This window comes from Schistocerca cancellata, chromosome 8, assembly GCF_023864275.1.
Source record: "Schistocerca cancellata isolate TAMUIC-IGC-003103 chromosome 8, iqSchCanc2.1, whole genome shotgun sequence".
Taxonomy (NCBI): domain Eukaryota; kingdom Metazoa; phylum Arthropoda; class Insecta; order Orthoptera; family Acrididae; genus Schistocerca; species Schistocerca cancellata.
The window spans coordinates 75,535,510-75,555,170 of record NC_064633.1 but is presented as its reverse complement, the minus strand read 5'-3'; the positions used below and the strand labels follow the sequence as shown (position 1 = coordinate 75,555,170).

General features: G+C 40.2%; 1 protein-coding gene across 1 annotated transcript in view; it reads left to right on the top strand.

Moving 5' to 3' along the window:
• The window catches only part of LOC126095096 (mitochondrial import inner membrane translocase subunit TIM50-C-like), a 52,861-nt gene extending 39,686 nt beyond the window's left edge, over positions 1 to 13,175 (top strand). The window contains exon 9 of the mRNA XM_049909792.1: positions 12,501 to 13,175. Coding sequence (XP_049765749.1) covers positions 12,501 to 12,599 — 99 coding nt within the window. The 3' untranslated portion in view covers positions 12,600 to 13,175. The remainder of the gene's footprint in view (positions 1 to 12,500) is intronic.
• Positions 13,176 to 19,661: the final 6,486 nt, after the last annotated feature.

Below are 19,661 nucleotides of genomic sequence, written 5' to 3'. Positions count from 1 at the left end.
CCCTCTGTTCCTTATTCACCCTCCATAAAAAATCTTTTTTATTTAGTATTGTCGAAGCCTTTCTCATTCTTCCTGTTCATTAAATCTTTATGGCTCTTCCCTAGTATCATGTCTCAAAAGCCTGTGGCCTTTGCCATTCTCAGCCCCCTACTGGCCATGTCCTTGATCCATAAGGGCTACTCTCCAAACAAATGTTTTGACATACTATTTTTGCATTTAATCTACAGTCATGATCTATGATCTGTCGTTTCATTACCTAGCTACCTGCAGCTGGTGACCTACTTTAGGTTCATACATCTTAGTATTAATTAGCAAAATGTATCGTTCATTAGATAAATTTTAGGTTACTTGCTAGGACAGCTCCACATTAAGAAATTGAAAACTTTTCTATGATCGAGACACTTGGGGTGTAATCAACATTGTTCACATTCATATAGTAATTCACATCCATGTAGTAACTGTGTTCTTTATTTATGCAGAATATGATGATTACCATTTAATTATGCACACTTCCATTTTAGTGAATGTTCTGTGATGATAGTTGTTAGTCATTGTGATATGTGTACATGATTATTTGCTTGAGAAACATGATGGCAGTCACCATATTATGCTCCCTGTCATAGCACTTTAAAATTTCTTATACAAGAACCATGTAGTTTCATATGCTTAAACTTTCTGCCACTGGTGTGCCTCAATGTTTACCACAACTTACGCCTTCAGGCGATTTCTTCCCATCCTACAATGTCCAATGATGGTGGTGCCACTGTCATGCTAATATTGATTCCACGTAATGTGTCAGGTAGTAAGGAGAAGATGGCTTGATTGTTGATACGAGGGTTGAAACTTAGTGGCAACTATTTGTTTATAACTAATACCACATAGATACATGTTTTGAAATTTTGCTGTCCATCACAATAGTCACAGAATTGTGTATAGCCATTGCCTTTGATGTTGCGCCTGAGCTTTGTCCTGCGAAACGATGTGTGTTTTCTGCAGAAAGTGTTGCCATTTTTTTTTTCTCAAAGCTGGTTATTTGATGTGTTATAAAAACAGTAATGCTGCACATATACAATCTTAAAGTTGGGGAAAGGTATGCATTAGGATAACACCATCACCATTGCCCAGGCAGTTGACTAATGATTTTTAGTGATGCCGTTCATTTGATCATGCGGAAACCATCATGATGCATTTTTTCTCATACCCAGTCATTCCTACAGTACGTGCAGAACACTTCTATGCACTAATTCCGTATTTCAGGACAACTCATGACTTGTTCATTGTTATCACTGCCCAGTAAGTGGTAAGAACACTCACTTCTTTTTCACTACCACAGGAATGACCAGGAAGGTGAATGCCGGCCCTTATTGAAAGCTTTTACCCACTTTTGCCACTATTCTGTAAAGTAATACTCATCCCCCCTCCCAAAAAAAAAAAAAAAAAAAAACTTCTTGGAGATCTTGATACCAGTTTTGTCCTGCCCATCATCTGGCACATCCAGTATTTATCAAATTGCATTCTTGTTTCAGAAAAATTGTGATAGCAGTCAGTCATACCATTTGTTACACTAGGCAGTGTACTTGTAACTTTGCTTGTTGTGGTATGGCGGTGTGTATTCACTATGTAGGTTTATGTAGCTAACATGTGATGTAAGAGACATCACTTGATTGCACCTCTATGCAGTGTTGTCACTATTGAAGTTCCAACCCTCATGCAACACAAAATTTGCAAATGATCATCTGTACTGTGGCTTGTTTTCCTGTCTGACACTGCTCTATAAACTAACTGACTGTAACTCTTGTGATCTAGTCATTAATATATGTTGTAGTTTACAGCAGTGGCATCAGTCTTATTAAAATTACAATAGAAAAGGTTGGTGGTTAACACATGGACCTGTGATATCTTCATAAATGGTTGAAATCTCTGTGATTTTCAAGCCAATTGGACTGAAGTGTCTCACCTACACCTGTGTGCCTTTGCCATTATGGTACAATGTTTGATGACATCATGGCCATATTCCATAGAGAACTTTTTGTGTTTATTGCATGATATAACAATAAAAATGTGACATGTGTCTGAAATTAATTCATTTGTCAGTCCAAACTGTGCATCATTGATTAAGAAATAAAATAAAAGGATGTGTGCATTTTAAAACAAGCAAAGAAATATGGTATCAGTAAAGACCCTGCAAGAAAGCAAAAAATGGCAAAAACCTGTGACTTACACTCATAAGCCAAAACATTATGACCGCCACCCACCTTGACATTACATGCCGTCTAGTGGCGATGCAGCACATGACATGGTAACAAAAGTGTGTAAATAAGTTGCCCTAGCGAAGATGTGGTCTGCAAATGAGGAAATCCATTGAGATAAGCAACTTCGACAAAGGGCAGTTTATTCTAATGCAGAGCCTGTGAATGAGTATCTCGAAAATTGGGAGGTTGGTCCAGTTTTCACGTGCTACTGTCATGAGCATCTAGGGAAAGAGGTAGAAGGCCAAAGAAACTACCACTAGGTGTTGAATGGTTGGATTTCATGACTTTTCACAGAATTTGGGGTTCAGAGGCTTGTCTGCTCAGTAAAATAGGATAGATGCTAATCCGTGACATCTCCGCCGAAAGAGCACGATGCTGGTGCTTGCACAAGTGTTTTGGAGCACACAATTCATCGTACAGTGTTGAACATGAAGCTCTGCAGCAGATGACCACCCCAGTGTGTTCACATGTTGACCCAGCGATATGATCAATTATGATTGCTGTGGGCATGGCACCATCAGGATTCAAACTTAGATCAACGGAAACATTCTGGCTCATTATATGTATGGTGTCTAGGAAACCTGCATACTTGGTTTCCTAGACGAACTTTCAAACAAATCGTATTAATGAGTTTTATTACAAAAGGTAAATGACAATACTTAAGTCTGCAATTATGCAGATGTGTCGCTAGCAAAGGGCAACACACAACATAAGCAATATTCTTCAGGATAAACAATTCCAAGTCTGTGCTACATAGAGACTACAAGCGAAATAACTAGAGTTGACGCTGCTATAGAAGTGACTAAGCTTGAAGCTGCTATTCTAGTGGCCGTCACCAGTTGGTTGCGATACATATGTCCTCTTCACAAAGGGGGCGCTGCTATTATTTTGCCGTCCTGGAGAGGGGTTGGTCAGTGTGCATTTGGCTGACTTCTTCTCACAGCCATCTCTTCCGGTTGTTCCTGACTGGCACGCCGGCTCTTGACTTTATACCTTAACATCCCCCCCCCTCCCCCCCCCCCAGTAATCGACCATTGTCATATAGGGAGCGTGACGACGGCAGGGGAGGCAAGAGAGTATACGCTCTGAGCGACCGGAAGCTGTGGCTGCAGGGGACATCAGGCTGCTGCCAGTTGTAAGCCGCCACCCAGCCTTCGCCCTGGTGGAAACGTCCCCTGTAAAATGCCCAGAAGGGTGTGCATCCACATCCCGAGGCCCATACCCAGATGTTGAAGGCGTTGTCCGCTGCGACGTGGGCGGGTCCCGCTCCATCGGTAGGATGAGAGAAGACAAAGGCTCCGTTTCCACGAGGTCATCCCGCGGTGTCTTGGTGACACCATATGGCAGCTGCTGTGGCCGCGCTGTCTTTGGGATCCATGAATCTGGGGGAAGAGATACAGAAGAGTCACTGTGCACATGACACTGGTGAATTTGATTGTGATGTCGGTGCTGCAATCTGTCTGGGCGTGAAAACAAAGTACATGCATGTGCCAAGTCGAGGAAGGATCTTGCCTCGTGCCCACTGTCTGCTGCTGCAAAAACCCTGAAAAACACATAATCGTGGCACAAAGTGATACTTGCAGCCTTCTTTCAGTGCTGGATGCTGAAGCGGGTGGAACAGTGTCCGACGGCGATGGCCGTGATGCAATTCTGCCGGTGATGGTCTATCTCGTGGATGAGAACAATATGAGGCAAGAAACAGTTCCAGTGCTTGGTCCCTGGTGTGAAGTTTAGCCATCTGCTGCGTGAAGTTTCTGACAAAACATTCCGCTTCACCATTTGACTGTGGATGGAATGGTGCACTAGTTAGATGCTGTATGCCATTGTGTTTACAGAATGTTCCAAAGTCATTTGACGTGAACTGAGGGCCAATGTCTCACACTATGACTTCAGGCAATTTTTCGAGGCAAAAAATAGAGGATAACGCCTGAACTGTCCTATGTGATGTTGTCGAGTTCATTGGCACAGAAAAGGAAACTTGCTATACGAGTCTACGACAGTCAACCAATGAGTGTTCCAAAAATATCCCACAATCTCTATGTGCACATATTGCCATGGTGATTCTGACTTAGGCCAAGCAGAGAATTTTTGCGGCAGAGCGGACTGATTTTCTGCACATGCGTGACACTGTGACGTCATCCGTTCTGTTTGGGCATCCATACTCTGACAAGTACAGTGTCCACGCGCCAACTGTTTTGTACAAACAATCCCCCAGTGTCCTAGGTGAAGTAACTGCAACACTTCTTTTTGCAAAGCTTTGGGGATCAACACATGTGACGGTCCACTGTCATTTTGAACAAGAATCACACTTTGCTGTATAGCGAGGCTATGCTGACAATCAAAGTATAGGCGCACTTAGAGTTCTTTATGCTATGCAATGAGTGAGGCCAAGATGTGCAAATGTATTTTAGAAAAATCTTCAAATCTGAATCAGTTTCTGTGGCCTGTGACATTTTGCTGTAGTTCAGAGGTAAGGATTGAAGCAATTCATAATCCTAAGCATCGATGTGACAAGATACAGTAGAAGCATTAAAGTCTCTATCAGGGCCAATCTGAAGATGTGAAAGTGCGTCCGCATTACCATATTCAGCTGTCGGACGATACACAATCTCGTACTGGTACTGAGACAATAACAACACCCATCTTTGAAATTTTTGGGCAGTTTGTACAGGTACCGGCCTCATCGCATGAAACAAGGACTGCAGTGGCTTGTGATCAGTTACTGAGTAGAATTTTCTGCCATACAAATAGTAGTGGAATTTGGTTGCGCCGTACAATGCCTCTTTCTATATTTTCAAATAGTTACACTAGCTTAGGATAACACTGTTGATGTGAAATCAGTAGGCCTGTGTTTATCACCAAATCTGTGCGAAAGTACTGCAACGATTCCATAAGAGGAAGTGTCAACTTGCAACACAACTGGTTTGTTATTATCAAATTGAACCAATTTGTTCATAATATGTACCTCTTTAAGTTTTTGAAAAGCTACTTGACACTCATCTGTCCAAACAAAGCGAATGTTCTTGCGATGCAAGCGATCTGGATTTTGTGCAGCATTCACTGTGAACTGAATATAATAGTTAAATTTTCCCTAAGACTGACTCCAATTCTGCAACATTGCGAGGAACTGGCAGGTCATGTATGGCTAACAAATATGACTGAAGAGGATGTACATCTTGGCTATTTATAACTTGACCAAGAGACTGCAACTCAGGTTTTTAAAAATCACACTTGTCCAATCTACACTTTAGTCCGGCATCAGATAATACATGAAAGAAAGCACACAAATTTTCAATGTGTTCTTCAGGTGTACGACCTGCTACAACAATATCATCCAATTAGTTTGAACACTTTGGTACTTGAGCAATCAGCTGTTCCAAATATCGTTGGAAAATGGCGGGTGCAGAAGCATTGCCAAAAGGCAAATGCCAATATTTAGATAAGTGCAAATGAGTGTTCACAACACACACAGTTTGACATTCTTCATCTAGCGGTATTTGAAGATATGTGTCATGCAAATCGAGTTTTGAAAAGTAGCGACCAGCGCCTAATCTGTCCATGAGATCCTGTGGGTGTGGCAATGGCTGAGTATCAATCACAGTTTGTGAGTTGACTATAGACTTAGTCAACACAGAGGCGGGTTTGACTTGAAGGTTTGGGGAGCAAAACCAGTGGGCTTGCCCACTGCCTAGCTGATATGCGTGCAATAACTCTGATATCTTTAAGTTCAACAGAGACACTTTGTTCCGTAATGCAATGGGAACAGTTCTGGCTTGGCAAAACTTCGGCTGAGCATTGTGTTTCACGGTAATATGTGCAACAAAACTGTTAGCATTGCCTAAACCTTCAGAAAAAGAGTTCAGGAAATTCTTTCAGCAAGCTAGCTACACTGAATGTAGTCACTGATGAGACATTGTTCTGAATTTGAAAGCCAAACAAGTCAAACGAATCAAGGCCAAATATGTTCACACTGTCACATGATTGTAGCACAGTGAAAGTCACAGTTCGTGTGTGCAAGTGATACATGGCAGGCAAAATACATTTTCCGAGAATGGGAATGTCTTGTCCACTATAAGCCATCAGGTGCATGCTAGTTTTAGACACCCATGAGGAGCCTAACAGTTCATATGTGCTACAATTCAGCAATGTAAAAGATCTACCCACGTCCAACTGAAATTTCACACATTTTCCTCTAATAAGCAAATGAACAAAAAGTTCGTTGGACTGGCGTAGCACTGAAATACTGTTTGCTTGCAAGTTTTGCTAATGCCTGTAGCAGGCTTTGAATACACTGCATTGATTACATGGGCCTTGTGACTAGATTTTTGTGAGGGGTGGAATACTTAGGTTTGTTCCATTGCAAACACACGGATTGTGCGTGACCTTTCTTGCCACAAGCGTAACACTGTGCTTGTCTGGACAGGCAGTCTTGGCATTTGTGCTGTGCATTGGTGGCTGCTCAAATTTGTCAGCCGCTATGGCACATGAATCACACTGACCTAGAATTTGCACTGCATACTGGAATGATGGATCTAACTGGTTCAAAATCTGAGTTTGACATGAGTTACATTATACATGATCGCATCACACAACATAACATCTGAATATAAAGAGCCTCAAGCACATTTCCTCGTCATACCCTGTAAATCTGTTACCCACTTGTGATAAGTTTGTTCTGACTGTTTCTTACAATAAACAAATTAGTACGGAGCTGCCACCACATTTACTTGTTGGTTATAATAGTTAGTTAGCGAATCTGCAACCTGATGATAGGAAAGTTCACTCAGAGTGGTGTTAGGAAACAATTACTGAATGAGGCAAAAGACTGTTTCTTCCTACTATTGACAAAAATTAATGTAGTTTTACAGTACTTGATGTGTTGTGAGCAATGATGTGGGCTTCATACTGTTGCAACTACTAGAGCCATCCCTCTTCTTTTTTGTTAATCCGGCGAAATGCGATATGGCACTCTGAGGTACCATTATTGCATTTTGCACTCTGTTGGCCGTTTGAGTGGTTAGTAAATGCTGTACTGTGTTTAGTAGAGTTGAGATATGCTGCATGTGAAACTGAATATCTGTATTAGTTGCACTACAACTGTCGCTTGCAACTGAGGTGCCTGAGTAGGGGGTAGGAGAGGTGGGTTGCTCGTTTTGGAATAGGCAAAGGCAATAAACAGACAAGGTAAACAGTAAGCACACAAGCAAAGAAAATATCTGCAATGCACCTGAAAACACTGAATAGAAAAAACACCATTGAAACATATAAACATACTCCTGCAAAGAAAAGACAAGGTAGAATTAAGGCACCAGCAAAACACAAAAGCCCACGACAAAAGAAAAGTGTGGCAGCCAGGCTCTGGGTTGTCACATTGGAGTTTGTTTACCTTCTTGTCACCAAATATTTAGTGTCTATGGAACCTGCATACTCGGTTCGCTAGACAAACATTCAAACAAATTGTATTAATGAGTTTTATTACAAAAGTAAATGACAATACTTAACTCTGCAATTACACAAATGTGTTGCAAGCAGCGGGCGACATACAACATAAGCAGTCTTCTTCAGTATAAACAATTCCAAATCTATGCTACATAGAGACTACAAGCAAAGTAACTAGAGTTAATGCTTCTATAGAAGGGACTGATCTTGAAGCTGCTATTCAACTGGCCGTCATCAGTCGGTCGCAGTGCTTATGTGCTCCTCACATAGGGGTCGCTGCTGTAGCTTTGTCGTCCTGGAGAGGGATCAGTCAGTGTGTGATTGGCTGACATGTTCTCACAGCCATCTCTTCTCTGTTGTTCCCAGCTGGTGTGCTGGTACTTGACTTTACACCGTAACAAGGTGAATTACGTTTTTGCTACACTAGGTCAGTGGTTGTCTCCACAGACATTGTCATCAAGGTGAACGATGGCTTGGAACATGCTGCGCACCACGAATGCAGGCTGGTGGGAGCAGTATTATGCCGTGGGAGACATTCTCTTGCGCTTGCATGGCACATGCAGTAGTAATTGAAGACATGCTGATAGCTGTGAACGACGTACGTGACTTGTGACACAAGGCGGTGAATGGCTGTCTCATAAAATTTCCGGGGCTGCAATGTTAACCAGTTCTGCACGTACAGCTGGATGTCGTCGTCCGAGGTGAATCGTTTGCCCCTCAGAGCCAATTTAAGGGGACCAAAAATGGTGTAATCACAGGGAGAGAGATCCGGACTGTATGGAGGGTGGCCAAGAACCTCCCATTTGAATTTCTGTAGAAGTGCTTGGACTGTGTTGGTCATATAAGGCTTTGCATTCTCGTGGAGCAGAATGACCCCACGGGTGAGATTGCCTGGTCGTTTTGATTTGATCACTTGATGAAAGGTGGTTCAAGTTTTGCAAGTAACGCTGAGCATTCACTGTTGTCCCGTGCTGCAGGAAGCGAATCAGAAGGGGGCCATCTTGGTCAAAGAAGAACATCAGCATAACCTTTCCTGCACTCGTGTGGATGGCCTTGGCTTTTTTTGGTGGTGGTGGTGACCCTGAATGCTTCCTCTGGAGGAGACTTAGTCGTTTTGATTCTGGTTTGAAGTGATGATACCATGACTCACCTCCAACACCACCTGTGCCAGGAACTCATTCCTTTCCTGAGCATAACGCTACAGATGAGCAAGACAGTGGGCCATTCAACATACTTCCTGGTGTGGTTGAAGACTGTGGGGCACCCATCAGGTACACACTTTGTGCATGTGCAGTCATTCCTTCATGATGGTGTGAACACTTCCAGTGCTCAATCCGACCACGGCGGCTACGGATTTCACTGTCACTCAGCGGTCCTAGGTAATTAGTGCATCCACCAAATGTGTGTGAGTTCTTAAGGGACCAAACTGCAGAGGTCTTCGGTCCCTAGACTTACACACTATTTAAACTAACTTAATTTATTCTATGCTAAGAGCAACACACGTATCTATGCCCAAGGGTGGACTCAAACCTCCGAGGGGAGGGGCGCACAATCAGTGACATGGCGCCTCTAACTGCGCGGCCACTCCACGCTGCTAGTGCATCCACCAGCTAGACGATGTCATCGGTAATGCAGTGTGGTGCTCCAGACTGTGCATCATCGGCTAACGACACCCGTCCTTCCCTGAAACACTTGTTCCATGCCTGGACCCTTAACAAGTGTCATGCAGTGTTCGCCGTACACCTGTGACATTCGTAGATGAATGTCTGTCAACACCTCTTTGCTTTCCATTTGACGCCTCCATGCCACTGTTTTCAATGTGACTGGCAGCGTTGGATGATTGATGCAAGCTGCTGCTAGCTCTGTATAGTCACGTGACGTACACGGGTGCCCTCTAGTGATGGGCTGTAAACTTCCACACTCTGATCGGAACCACACATTGTTACATACGTCATGTTATTACCCTCCTGTCACCAGTTTGTGCATTTCAGATTTTGGTTCGATTCTTTTTGAATGCCCCTCATATTTCATTCCAAAGAAGGACAAACAAGCTGTTAAGCAGGTTGTCATAATGTTTTGGCTCACCACTTTAACGTTGCCATTATGGCAGCACTAGCCCATTGTGTATGTTAACCCTTTAATTCACATTTGTTGAACAATTGCAGTAGAATGGTTTTGTAGTGCATTGATCAGTAAAGAAAATCAGGGGAGTGGGAAAACAAAATTCAAAATAGTTCATGGGTGAATGGTTGTATGTCAGTGCCCAGTGGGTGCAAGTGACCATATTGCCATCATCAGGTGTGCTGATGAACTGGAAATCTGGGGTCTATCAGATATTTTGCCAATAATGGCAAGATATGTATAAGACAGTTGATGCATACCGTTGAAGATTGTTGCTGAAAACACCAGTGGCATTATGTGATGTGCTATAATCATAAATAACTTTACAATCACCATTGATTAATAGTTTTGACCTCTTCTGTTTAAACTGCCATGTCAGTTCTATTGCCATCTTCCTATCACCGGATAGGTGTATTTGATTTTATGATTTGCATATCCGATGACCTGAAGATAGCAGTATAACTTTACCTAAACTAGTAATCAGGATATGTATCAACTGTGATCTGGGCAATAAAACTTATTTGACATTCATTCTTACTCAAATGACAGCCAGCAGAAAAGTGACAGCCAAACTGCTACTGCTGTTCTCTGACATCATTTCGATTGTCATGGCAGTTCTCCATCCATGGTGCGCAACATATCTCCGAGGCAGAATCTGATGACATGGAACAAACTGACCAAATAGCAAGTACCTCAAAACATAGTAAGCGTACTATCGTTATCCTGGCCTGCAGGTATGCTGTGTTCACCCAGACCAGAATACATGCATTTAAAGAAGACAAACTTCTGAACAGCATACTGTACTAACTCATTTTTAAATAAAACGTTTACTGTGGCAAACATCGTTCGATGGCTCAGTCGATGCCGTGCAACACATCATTTCACTAAAGTGATGTGTTACACTTCAGGCTCACCAGATTGCAGCAGTCTAACAAGTTGGCAGCCACAGAACATTCATTGCCTATTATAATTACATGGAATGGAGTACGACCATACTAAGGTTCCTCTGACAGAGATGTCTAGCTTTTGGGATTGTATTATTAAGGAATCTATCACAATTTGAATAAGGGAACTGCTGATGAGTCATGAAAGTGGCTATAGCCTTAGTAATGCCTGGACACCTGCAATTAGTCTGGTCAAGGAGAGGGAGGAGATATCCCACTACAAACTGACTTGGGGGATAGATGGGGAACAGCAGAGATGCCGTCAGCATTCAAATCTGGGCTCGAACTTAGGGCAGAGCAACTTATCGGTGGGAGGAGTGGTGAATGAGATGCCTGGGCATGGATGATGGATGGTGTGACAGATTGGAGAGAGGTGGGGGAGAGAGAAATGCACTGCACTGGTCCCTTAAGTGGTCAGTTTATCAGCACATCTGATGATGGCTGCATGCTTGCCTGACGAAATATTGTGCCCGTTGGACACTGACTTCTGGCTGTGCGTCATCTTGAAGTGAAAATTGGAAGAATCACAAAACGGGATTTGTTCTACAAACTGCAATGTCATATGACTCTAAGAATGTGCAACATATATAGAGAGAGTCATTAAATTTGCGAGGTAGCTTGTTATTAAAATTTTGTTGATTTGTGGGAGGTGGGAGGTCATCATAGGAACATGAAATGACTCTGTTACTGAAAGTGGATGCCAGCCACAGAAAACAATGATTGCAATGATTGTTGTTGGTCAATATGAGTGTATGGTATCAAATCAATTCCGAGCAAATGTCATTGTTGCCAGTGCACAATTTGTTCTGCAAGTGTTTTTGTAGGTGACTTGTGTGTAGGATGAGCAGATTGTATATAGTTTACTCAAAATCACAGAAGACAGCTTCCACACATAAATAAAAGTATGTGAGAAATGGGCCCATATGTACTAGGAGTCATTTACCTATTCAGATGAATAATTTTCATGAGGCAATATGCTTCGTAGGGCAGCAAATTTGAGAGAAGCAGGGTCATATCACTACTTATCCAATAAAGAGTGCAATTTAGAGGTGTCCATGTTGTTGTCTGGTGTACTAACTTCCTGAAGGAATCACTAGGCGTTGTTCATAGATGCAAGGTCATCGCTGCTGAAGTCTAGAGATGAATCCTGGCTCCAGAGTTATACAGTCCACAGAAGCATTAGGAGGAGAAAGGCCACACACAACATTAGAGTTTACCCAGTTCTTGGAGGAAGATTATTAAACAAAGCAGCCAGGTTTACACACACACACACACACACACACACACGAAATGCTTGTCAGCTCTCTTCTTCAGCTCAGCTTCCCTATATGAGCTGTGAAGTGCTACCCAGATGTAGTCAACATAGAATCTGTTAAATAGGTTTGCAAGCATGTTGTCAGCAAACATTACTGTGAAACTTGCATTACTGTTTAAGAGGATGATATTTTGTTAAAACTTAGTTGTAACTTTTTTATTTTGCTGTAATGATGTTGCTTTTAACGTATTATTGTATGCCTTTAATGCTCATTCAGCTACAAACAAACCAAGTCAGAGGAAATTTTTGGCTCTTATTATGTATCCTGCTTTCCATTTTATTTTTAATTTGTGATATTCTGTCCGCTTCTGATGAAACAAAATTGCTGGCAGATGAAATATTTCAGTGCAGCCACATTTTATTGATTTTACTGATTTTTTTATTGTACTAGAATATGTTATAATTGTTACTGCTTCCATTCTGTCCCAGGAACAAATGGAAGAACAGAAGAAACAAGAAGAGAAAAATCGCAACAGTGCTTTGACAAAGAACTGGGTTTCAAGCCTTGTACAACAACGAAGGCTGTGATGTGATAATTTGTCTCAACTGAAATTTCTGATATGGACTTTTTTTTTTGTTTGAAGAGAGATATATTTTACAGCTCTTATATAAATTGGAGAGTAGATGTTAGTTATTTTTGTTGCATGCGTGTATGTGGAACTGTGTTCTGACCACTTACCTCCAATTGTGTGCTCCTGTATTTTCTCCAGGAACTTTTTGTGTAAGTTTCTAGACTGATTATGTGCAGTTAATTCTGATATGTTCTTTCAGAGCAGTGCAGACATTATGTAGTCAAGTTCCCTACTCTGTTATAGTATGTAGTAATACATATTATAAAACTTCAATTTTTATTTTGTTATTTTTAATCTAACTTTAATGAAATAAAGCCGTTGATTGTAGACATTATTACAGAGTTGCAGGTTCTTGCAATATATTGACTTAGCATAGCCTTTATTGTGCTAAGGAATAACATAAAAAGTAATGAGAGAAAAATTGTCTTACTGGTGTCACCACATAGACCAAAGTTTTTTTAAAATTTGGGGTCACGTTAGTGATGGCAGTTTTGTATTTTTCAGTTTTTATGTGCAACTTGGTATATTCAAATTATATTAAAAATGAAAAAAATTGAACACAGAACAAAATATAAAAGCCAGTATAAATAGAACTTTAGCAACATTATTTTTTTCCTGTGGTACAGACTGAATGAGAATGTTTACTTACGAATTGCAAGATTGGAAACTGTGAATAACATAGATAAAAACAGAAGATTATGAGGTACATCTGTAGATATGAAAAAATTGGGGCCTTTGCTGTCATTGAATTTTTTACTTCTCTTTGGTGACATTTGAGGTTGCTCTGTCAGAAGTTATTTAGATGATTTTCTAGCACTTATAACATAACCAGAGTGAGTGGCTGGCATTTTTGGAAACTGTCATCCTTCATTTACTGAAACAAACTTGAATTTGAAGTCCTTGCTGTATGTTAAGTGTTGTCAGGGAATTATCTTAGAACCTCCGTGTTTCTTTCACTATTTTGTCTTGACAGTTGTAACTGGTTAGTATAAATAGGAAAGTGATGCTTCATTCCTCTTGATACAATTTCCATGGTATAATTTAAATGGATAGATAGATAAAAAATTTACTCGCCAAGTGGCAGCAGAACACACACATAAAAGCAGGTTCTAATTAGGCAAGCTTTCAGAGCCATTGGCTCCCCCTTCAGGCAAAAGGGTTGAAGAGGAAGAAAGAGAGATGAAGGAAAATGACTGGAGAGGTATAGGAAAAGTGGTAGACTTTCCCAAAGTCACCCAGAACCGCAGGTGAGGGGAGACTTACTGCATGGGATGAGAAGGAAACACTAATCGTTGGGGACTGCATCGAATAAGATTTGAAAACCTGAGAGCTTAGAGATGGAAGACAGGATAATATGCAAGACAAAGGTTACTGTTTAAACATCATGCATGATTTAATAATAGTGAAATGCTAAGTGGATTGAACATAAGTGGTGGCAGCAGGTGGTAAAAAATAGAAGAGAAAGGTAATGAAAGATGTAGAAAACTAAAACAGAGTGAGGAAAAGAGCAGTTACTTTGAAAAAATGCTGAGATGGAAGAAACTAACATAAATTAAGGCCAGGTGGGTGGTGAGAACCAAGGACACATTGTAGTGCTAGTTCCCACCTGCAGAGTTCTGAGAAACTGATGTCTGGGGGAAGAATCCAGATGGCGCGTGTGATAAAACAGGCCCCGAGGTCACAGTTGTCATGAACATGCTCTGCAACAATATCTTGTGTTGCCAGTATACATCCTCTGCTTATGCCCATTCACCGTAATTGATAATTTGGTGGTAGTCATGCCGACATAAAAGGCCAAACAGTGTTTACATGACAGCTGGCATACGACGTGTCGTTTCACAGGTAGCTATCCCTTTGATAGTATATGTTTCGTATATGTATAGGTAGTGTCTATATTTACAGAAATTCAGTTCCGAGACATTTATATTAAAGGAAGTCAGAATGTTATTTGCAGATGCCTTGTCTGCATTACCACAAGGTTTAGAGTAATTTAGTGAATTAACAGAGCAACATGCAGGAATCAAAGCGTTATATTAATTCAAGGTACAACACAACAGTCTGATTACCATAAGTTTTGTAAGCAGATGAAAATTATACAACAGCAAGATCGCAGATGGAGTAAAGTCATGCAAAATCTTAAGCAGGATGAAGGTGGAAAGGTAAGTAAATGGTATTAGGAGTACAAGGACATTTTGTTTCATAGAAAATATGAAAAATCTGATCAATGGTGTGTGTGTATTTCTGAAGAATATATCGACAAATGTATAAGACAAACACATGAAGTATTGGGACATTATGGAGTAGGCAAACATATTGAAAAAATTGCAACACTTTGTTATTTTCCAAATTTGAGAAAGTGAGTCCTACAGGTATTAAGAAAGTGTGCAATATGTCTAAAATCAAAACAGTCCAGTGTGTCCAATACAAAAAAAACCCTCTAGATGTAGTATCCCTGGACATAGCTGGTCCATATCCGAGAAGTAAAGGAGGAGTAAGATATGTAGTAGCACTATATGATATTTTCTTGAAACATATCGAAATGTATGCCATTAAAAATACAACAGCCACAAATATCAGAAAAAGAATTGAGGGAGACTATTTGAGAAGAGTAAGTAAACCAAAGGTACTACTAACTAATAATGCTTCATATTTCAGAAGAGAGCCCAGTAGAACGAGTCTTTAAGAAAATATAACCAGTTTATTAGGACATACACCCCTCACACACACACACCCGATGGGTACAATATGTAACTTCTTTCATGCAAGTTGTCAGTAACCTTCCACATTATTCAACAGGTTTCACACCTAACGAATTGATGTTCTGGACAAGACAGACGAATGAGTGGGTGTCGCCCATACCAAAGGTACCCAATACAGAAATGACACTACAGGACAAAATCGAACAAGCCATGGTTACGCTAGAAAACAGGGCCAAGCATAGAAAGAAGATTTACAATAAGAAACTGAAATGTGTTACACAATTTTTTGAAGGGCAATGAGTCCTCTTATGGACGCACCCTAAAGTGACGAGATTTGGCAAACTGAATAAGAAGTGACCGTTACTCTATTCAGGACCACATGTAATTGCCAAAATACCACACCTTGGGATATACAGATTAGCCTATGAGACAACAGGGAGAGAGAAGGGTCTCCATTGTCACAAAGATATAAAAGCTTTTATAGAATGATGAAGTAGGTAGCATTTTTCTTTCTATCACAGGGTGATTGTACATAATGTACACAATTGTAAAGTGTAAATTTTCTTCTGGAGTGTATTTTAAGATACAGTAATGTGTATAGACATAAGTAAATTTTTTGATTTGTACACGTAAGCGTAAAATCAACAGCATGCGAAGTGAAAGTATAAACAAAATTAGCTTATGGCTCATCTGTCCGCACTCAACAATACCCGCCGACATCACTAGGAGGAGAGGAGACATTGACCTGTGTGCATGCGCGACAGCCTGGCAGAAGGCACAACCAAATAGGAATGCAATATGTACGTATACCTAAGTTAAATACAAAGTAAATCGAAATATTAAGCAATTGCATCTACTGTCTAAGAACTGAGGAACCTATTGATATATGTACACAAAGATTTAATTAAATGCTAAGCTATATACAACATATTTACAAACAAAAGGAAGCATATGAGACGTGTGAGCTAAGGAGAAAACGACAAAATACTGTGAGAAATGTTAATTTTCTTCGCAGGGTAAATGATCATAATGGATAACAAGATAAACAAATGTTTACAAATTTAAACAAAGCATGGGAATATCTGCAGGCAGATGTAATGACCAAATGTATCAGTGGCCACCGAGCTATGTAATGCAATTAGTTTCAAGTTTTTTTCTTTCAGCAACCAGTGCATCGTCATGGCGCAGGAGAGAGTTACGTCGAGAGTAGCAGGTACCAAATGAAGAATGGGTCGCACCTTGCGTCAACAAATTAGTTATGGGGATATTTATACAAAGGTCATAAGGCAATGAAAAATAAAAATATACATCATCGCAGTATACTTCTGTGACATTTATCGGTACCTATTTGCTGCAGAGTACACATAAACATTTAAGCATGTGATTTTACAAAAACCAATTAAATTTTTATTGTCTCACATGAAAGCTTGAATAATGACATTTCCAGGTATTCAAGAAAGATGGGTCTATGATGGCTAAAAGTTCTTCATATTTCACACTTAGTTACACATGAACTGAAGTAAACAGCACTAACGTACGAAGAAACAACATGATACTACGGGAATGATTAGTGAGTACACATTATTTCCATGAAATAAAAGTTCCTTGTCAACTAGTCACAAATGTACGAATAACATTTCCTCATAAATCCTTGAACCAGTAGATGAGTATTTCCTTTCTTCCCTCCCAAACAAAGCGTGGTTAGGCCAGCAATGTGTAATGTTTTAGTCCCTCCTCTACCTAAGGTAGAAATGAGCTCCCATAAGTGACAAAAGCCTACCTATAAAATGAAGTACAAATGTATCATATGCTAACCTGATATGTAATCAATTTGTACATGTGGTGTGAACAAAGATAAGTTAAAAACTAACAAACAACTCCAGTAACAGAACCCAGTTAATGACGTTTTAAAAATTAAGAAATTTATGTTCGTGGTATAAGTGATAGGTGGAATGTCAGCCATAGTTATAAGCTATCACATTATGTATATTGTTGTAACTCAATACTTGTATGTATTTTCATTGGAAACCAAACTCCATGTGAAGGAATGACCTTCAAAGACAAGCTGTTTATACAATGTTTTGGACGGCGATATGTGTCTTTCAGCAAGTGGATGGTCAAGTGTGGTGACATTAACATGCGTGTGCAATGAAATAATTTCTGAGTATTGTGGCTCACAACACTTGATACATTAAGTGAACTACAGTTGTTTGAGCCAGTACTTCCCTCGTCAACCGATGCTGTTGGCCAGGGTTCTCTCCGCTGAAAATGTGAGTACGACGGGTAATAACGATGCCCGGGTCATAAAAATGGAGATTGCCACAGCATCTTATTTTGACCAATAAGCACACACCCCCTACACCAGAATGAAAACAAATGCCACAGAAATTCTTCAATATGTGGTACTCTGGTGAAAGTGTGACACTCAATGTGAAACCAACACTAAGAAAACGAGTGCACACACACGTGACAGTAGCAGCTAACACGTTGTCCGTTAGTGATTAGGGCTCAGCCACCAAACCTACAGGTGTGAAACCTGGTAACGAGGCTGGAGCAAACTGAACCTTATTGTCATTGCTCCAAATTCAAATATGTAATGGACTATGATATAATGTATATAATCTTTTAATTTCTTGTAGAACTCTAACGTACATAGGAGAAGCTGACATATCCATTCCATTAAATAAAAGAGAAGTTGACAAATAAAGGGCGTCGACACCTATTGGCAAATGTAAATATGAACATGCAAAAAAAAAAAAAAAAACGATATGTCTCCATACCCTGTCAAAGTACAGTATGAGGGCAATGCTGGATGTGAGGAATTCTTGGAAGGCTTGTAACAGATGATTTTGAGGTAGTGGTGGTGGACCAAGGTGGGGTTGTGTCTGAACTGTTCAAGGTAGGAGTCAATGGAGGTTAAGGGCTGAAAGTAAGGCACTTAGATAATTCAGGAGCAGAGAGTGCTTTAGATGAGAGGTTTAGGACACTATACTGTTGTGACTGGTTCTTGTGATTATGGGAGGCAGTGGTGAAGGCTGTGGGATGTAAAGGAGGTAGGCCAAGCTCGGTTTGTAGGAGAGGACTTTTTAATGATGTGGCTGTTTAGGTAGCTGCAGAGGGAGGGGAATGGGAAACACCACTGTTTAGATAGTTGAGAAGAAAGTGGGATAGCGGTTTGAGGTGAGATGAAGTTTGACATGTTGTTGCAGTTTGAAGTTGGCTTGGCGGATGATACCATCCAAGGAAACATGAGGGGCAGACAACTGCAGGACTTTGTAGAAGGGAAGAAGTCTGTTGGAGTGGAAACTGGTTGATGAGGCATTTAGGTCACAGATTAGTCGGGTAAGAGCAAGAGATCGCCGTATTTGAAACTGTAAAAGAGAAGGATTACATCCAGGAACAGGGAGTTTCAGTGTTAGGCCGTTTGGAGTAACACCAAAGCACAAGCAGGTTTCAAGAAACAGAATTCGGGAACTTAATATTTTTAGTGCAAAACCATTTTTTTTTTTTTAAAGAACGGAAGTAATATGAGGATTCATCATGGCAAGAGACGACAGTTTGGAGAGTTAGAAATCGAGGGAGTGGCAAAATAATAATAACAGTAATAATAATAATAATAATAATTATTATTATTATATAATATATAAGTATATAATACGGGTGGAAAAGATAGAAAAACGGAAGAAAAGCAAGGACAAAATTCAGAAAAATTCGTACGAAAATCGAGAGATTAGATAATAGTTAATAACAGATAATGAGTGAGCGATCTATATGGTACGAAAAGAAATGACTGGGAAAAAAAGAAGGGAATAAATCGATTGAGAAAGTCATGAAAGCAGACAAAATTTTAGAAAGTAGGTAAACAGAGGACGAAAGTCATAGGAGAAAATGTAAACTATTGAGCTCGGCAATGAAAATGGTGTAAAAGATGGCAATAAATGTCGATCAATGCGGTTTGCCTAAAACAAACGCATAAAAACGTGAAACAACTATGTATAAACAAGATACTGTTAAGTGCAGGGCTGGGAAAGAAAATAACTGTCGAATTTCCGAATAAATCGGCGAAAGACGATCGGGAGAAGGCCATGCAATGTAATGAACCGTAAATTGTTATACGCAAATTGGTAAATAACAATGGAATTGTTATATGCAAATAAAACTGGACCCATTTACATAAACGGAAATCAGTAGGGCCTACTAGCAAAGATGTAGAAACAAAGTGTTGATTAATGTTGATGAAACAGATAAATAAACAAACCGATTAGCATCTAATGTCAAACAGATGACAGTTTGAACGAGACAAACGACAACAAAGGGTG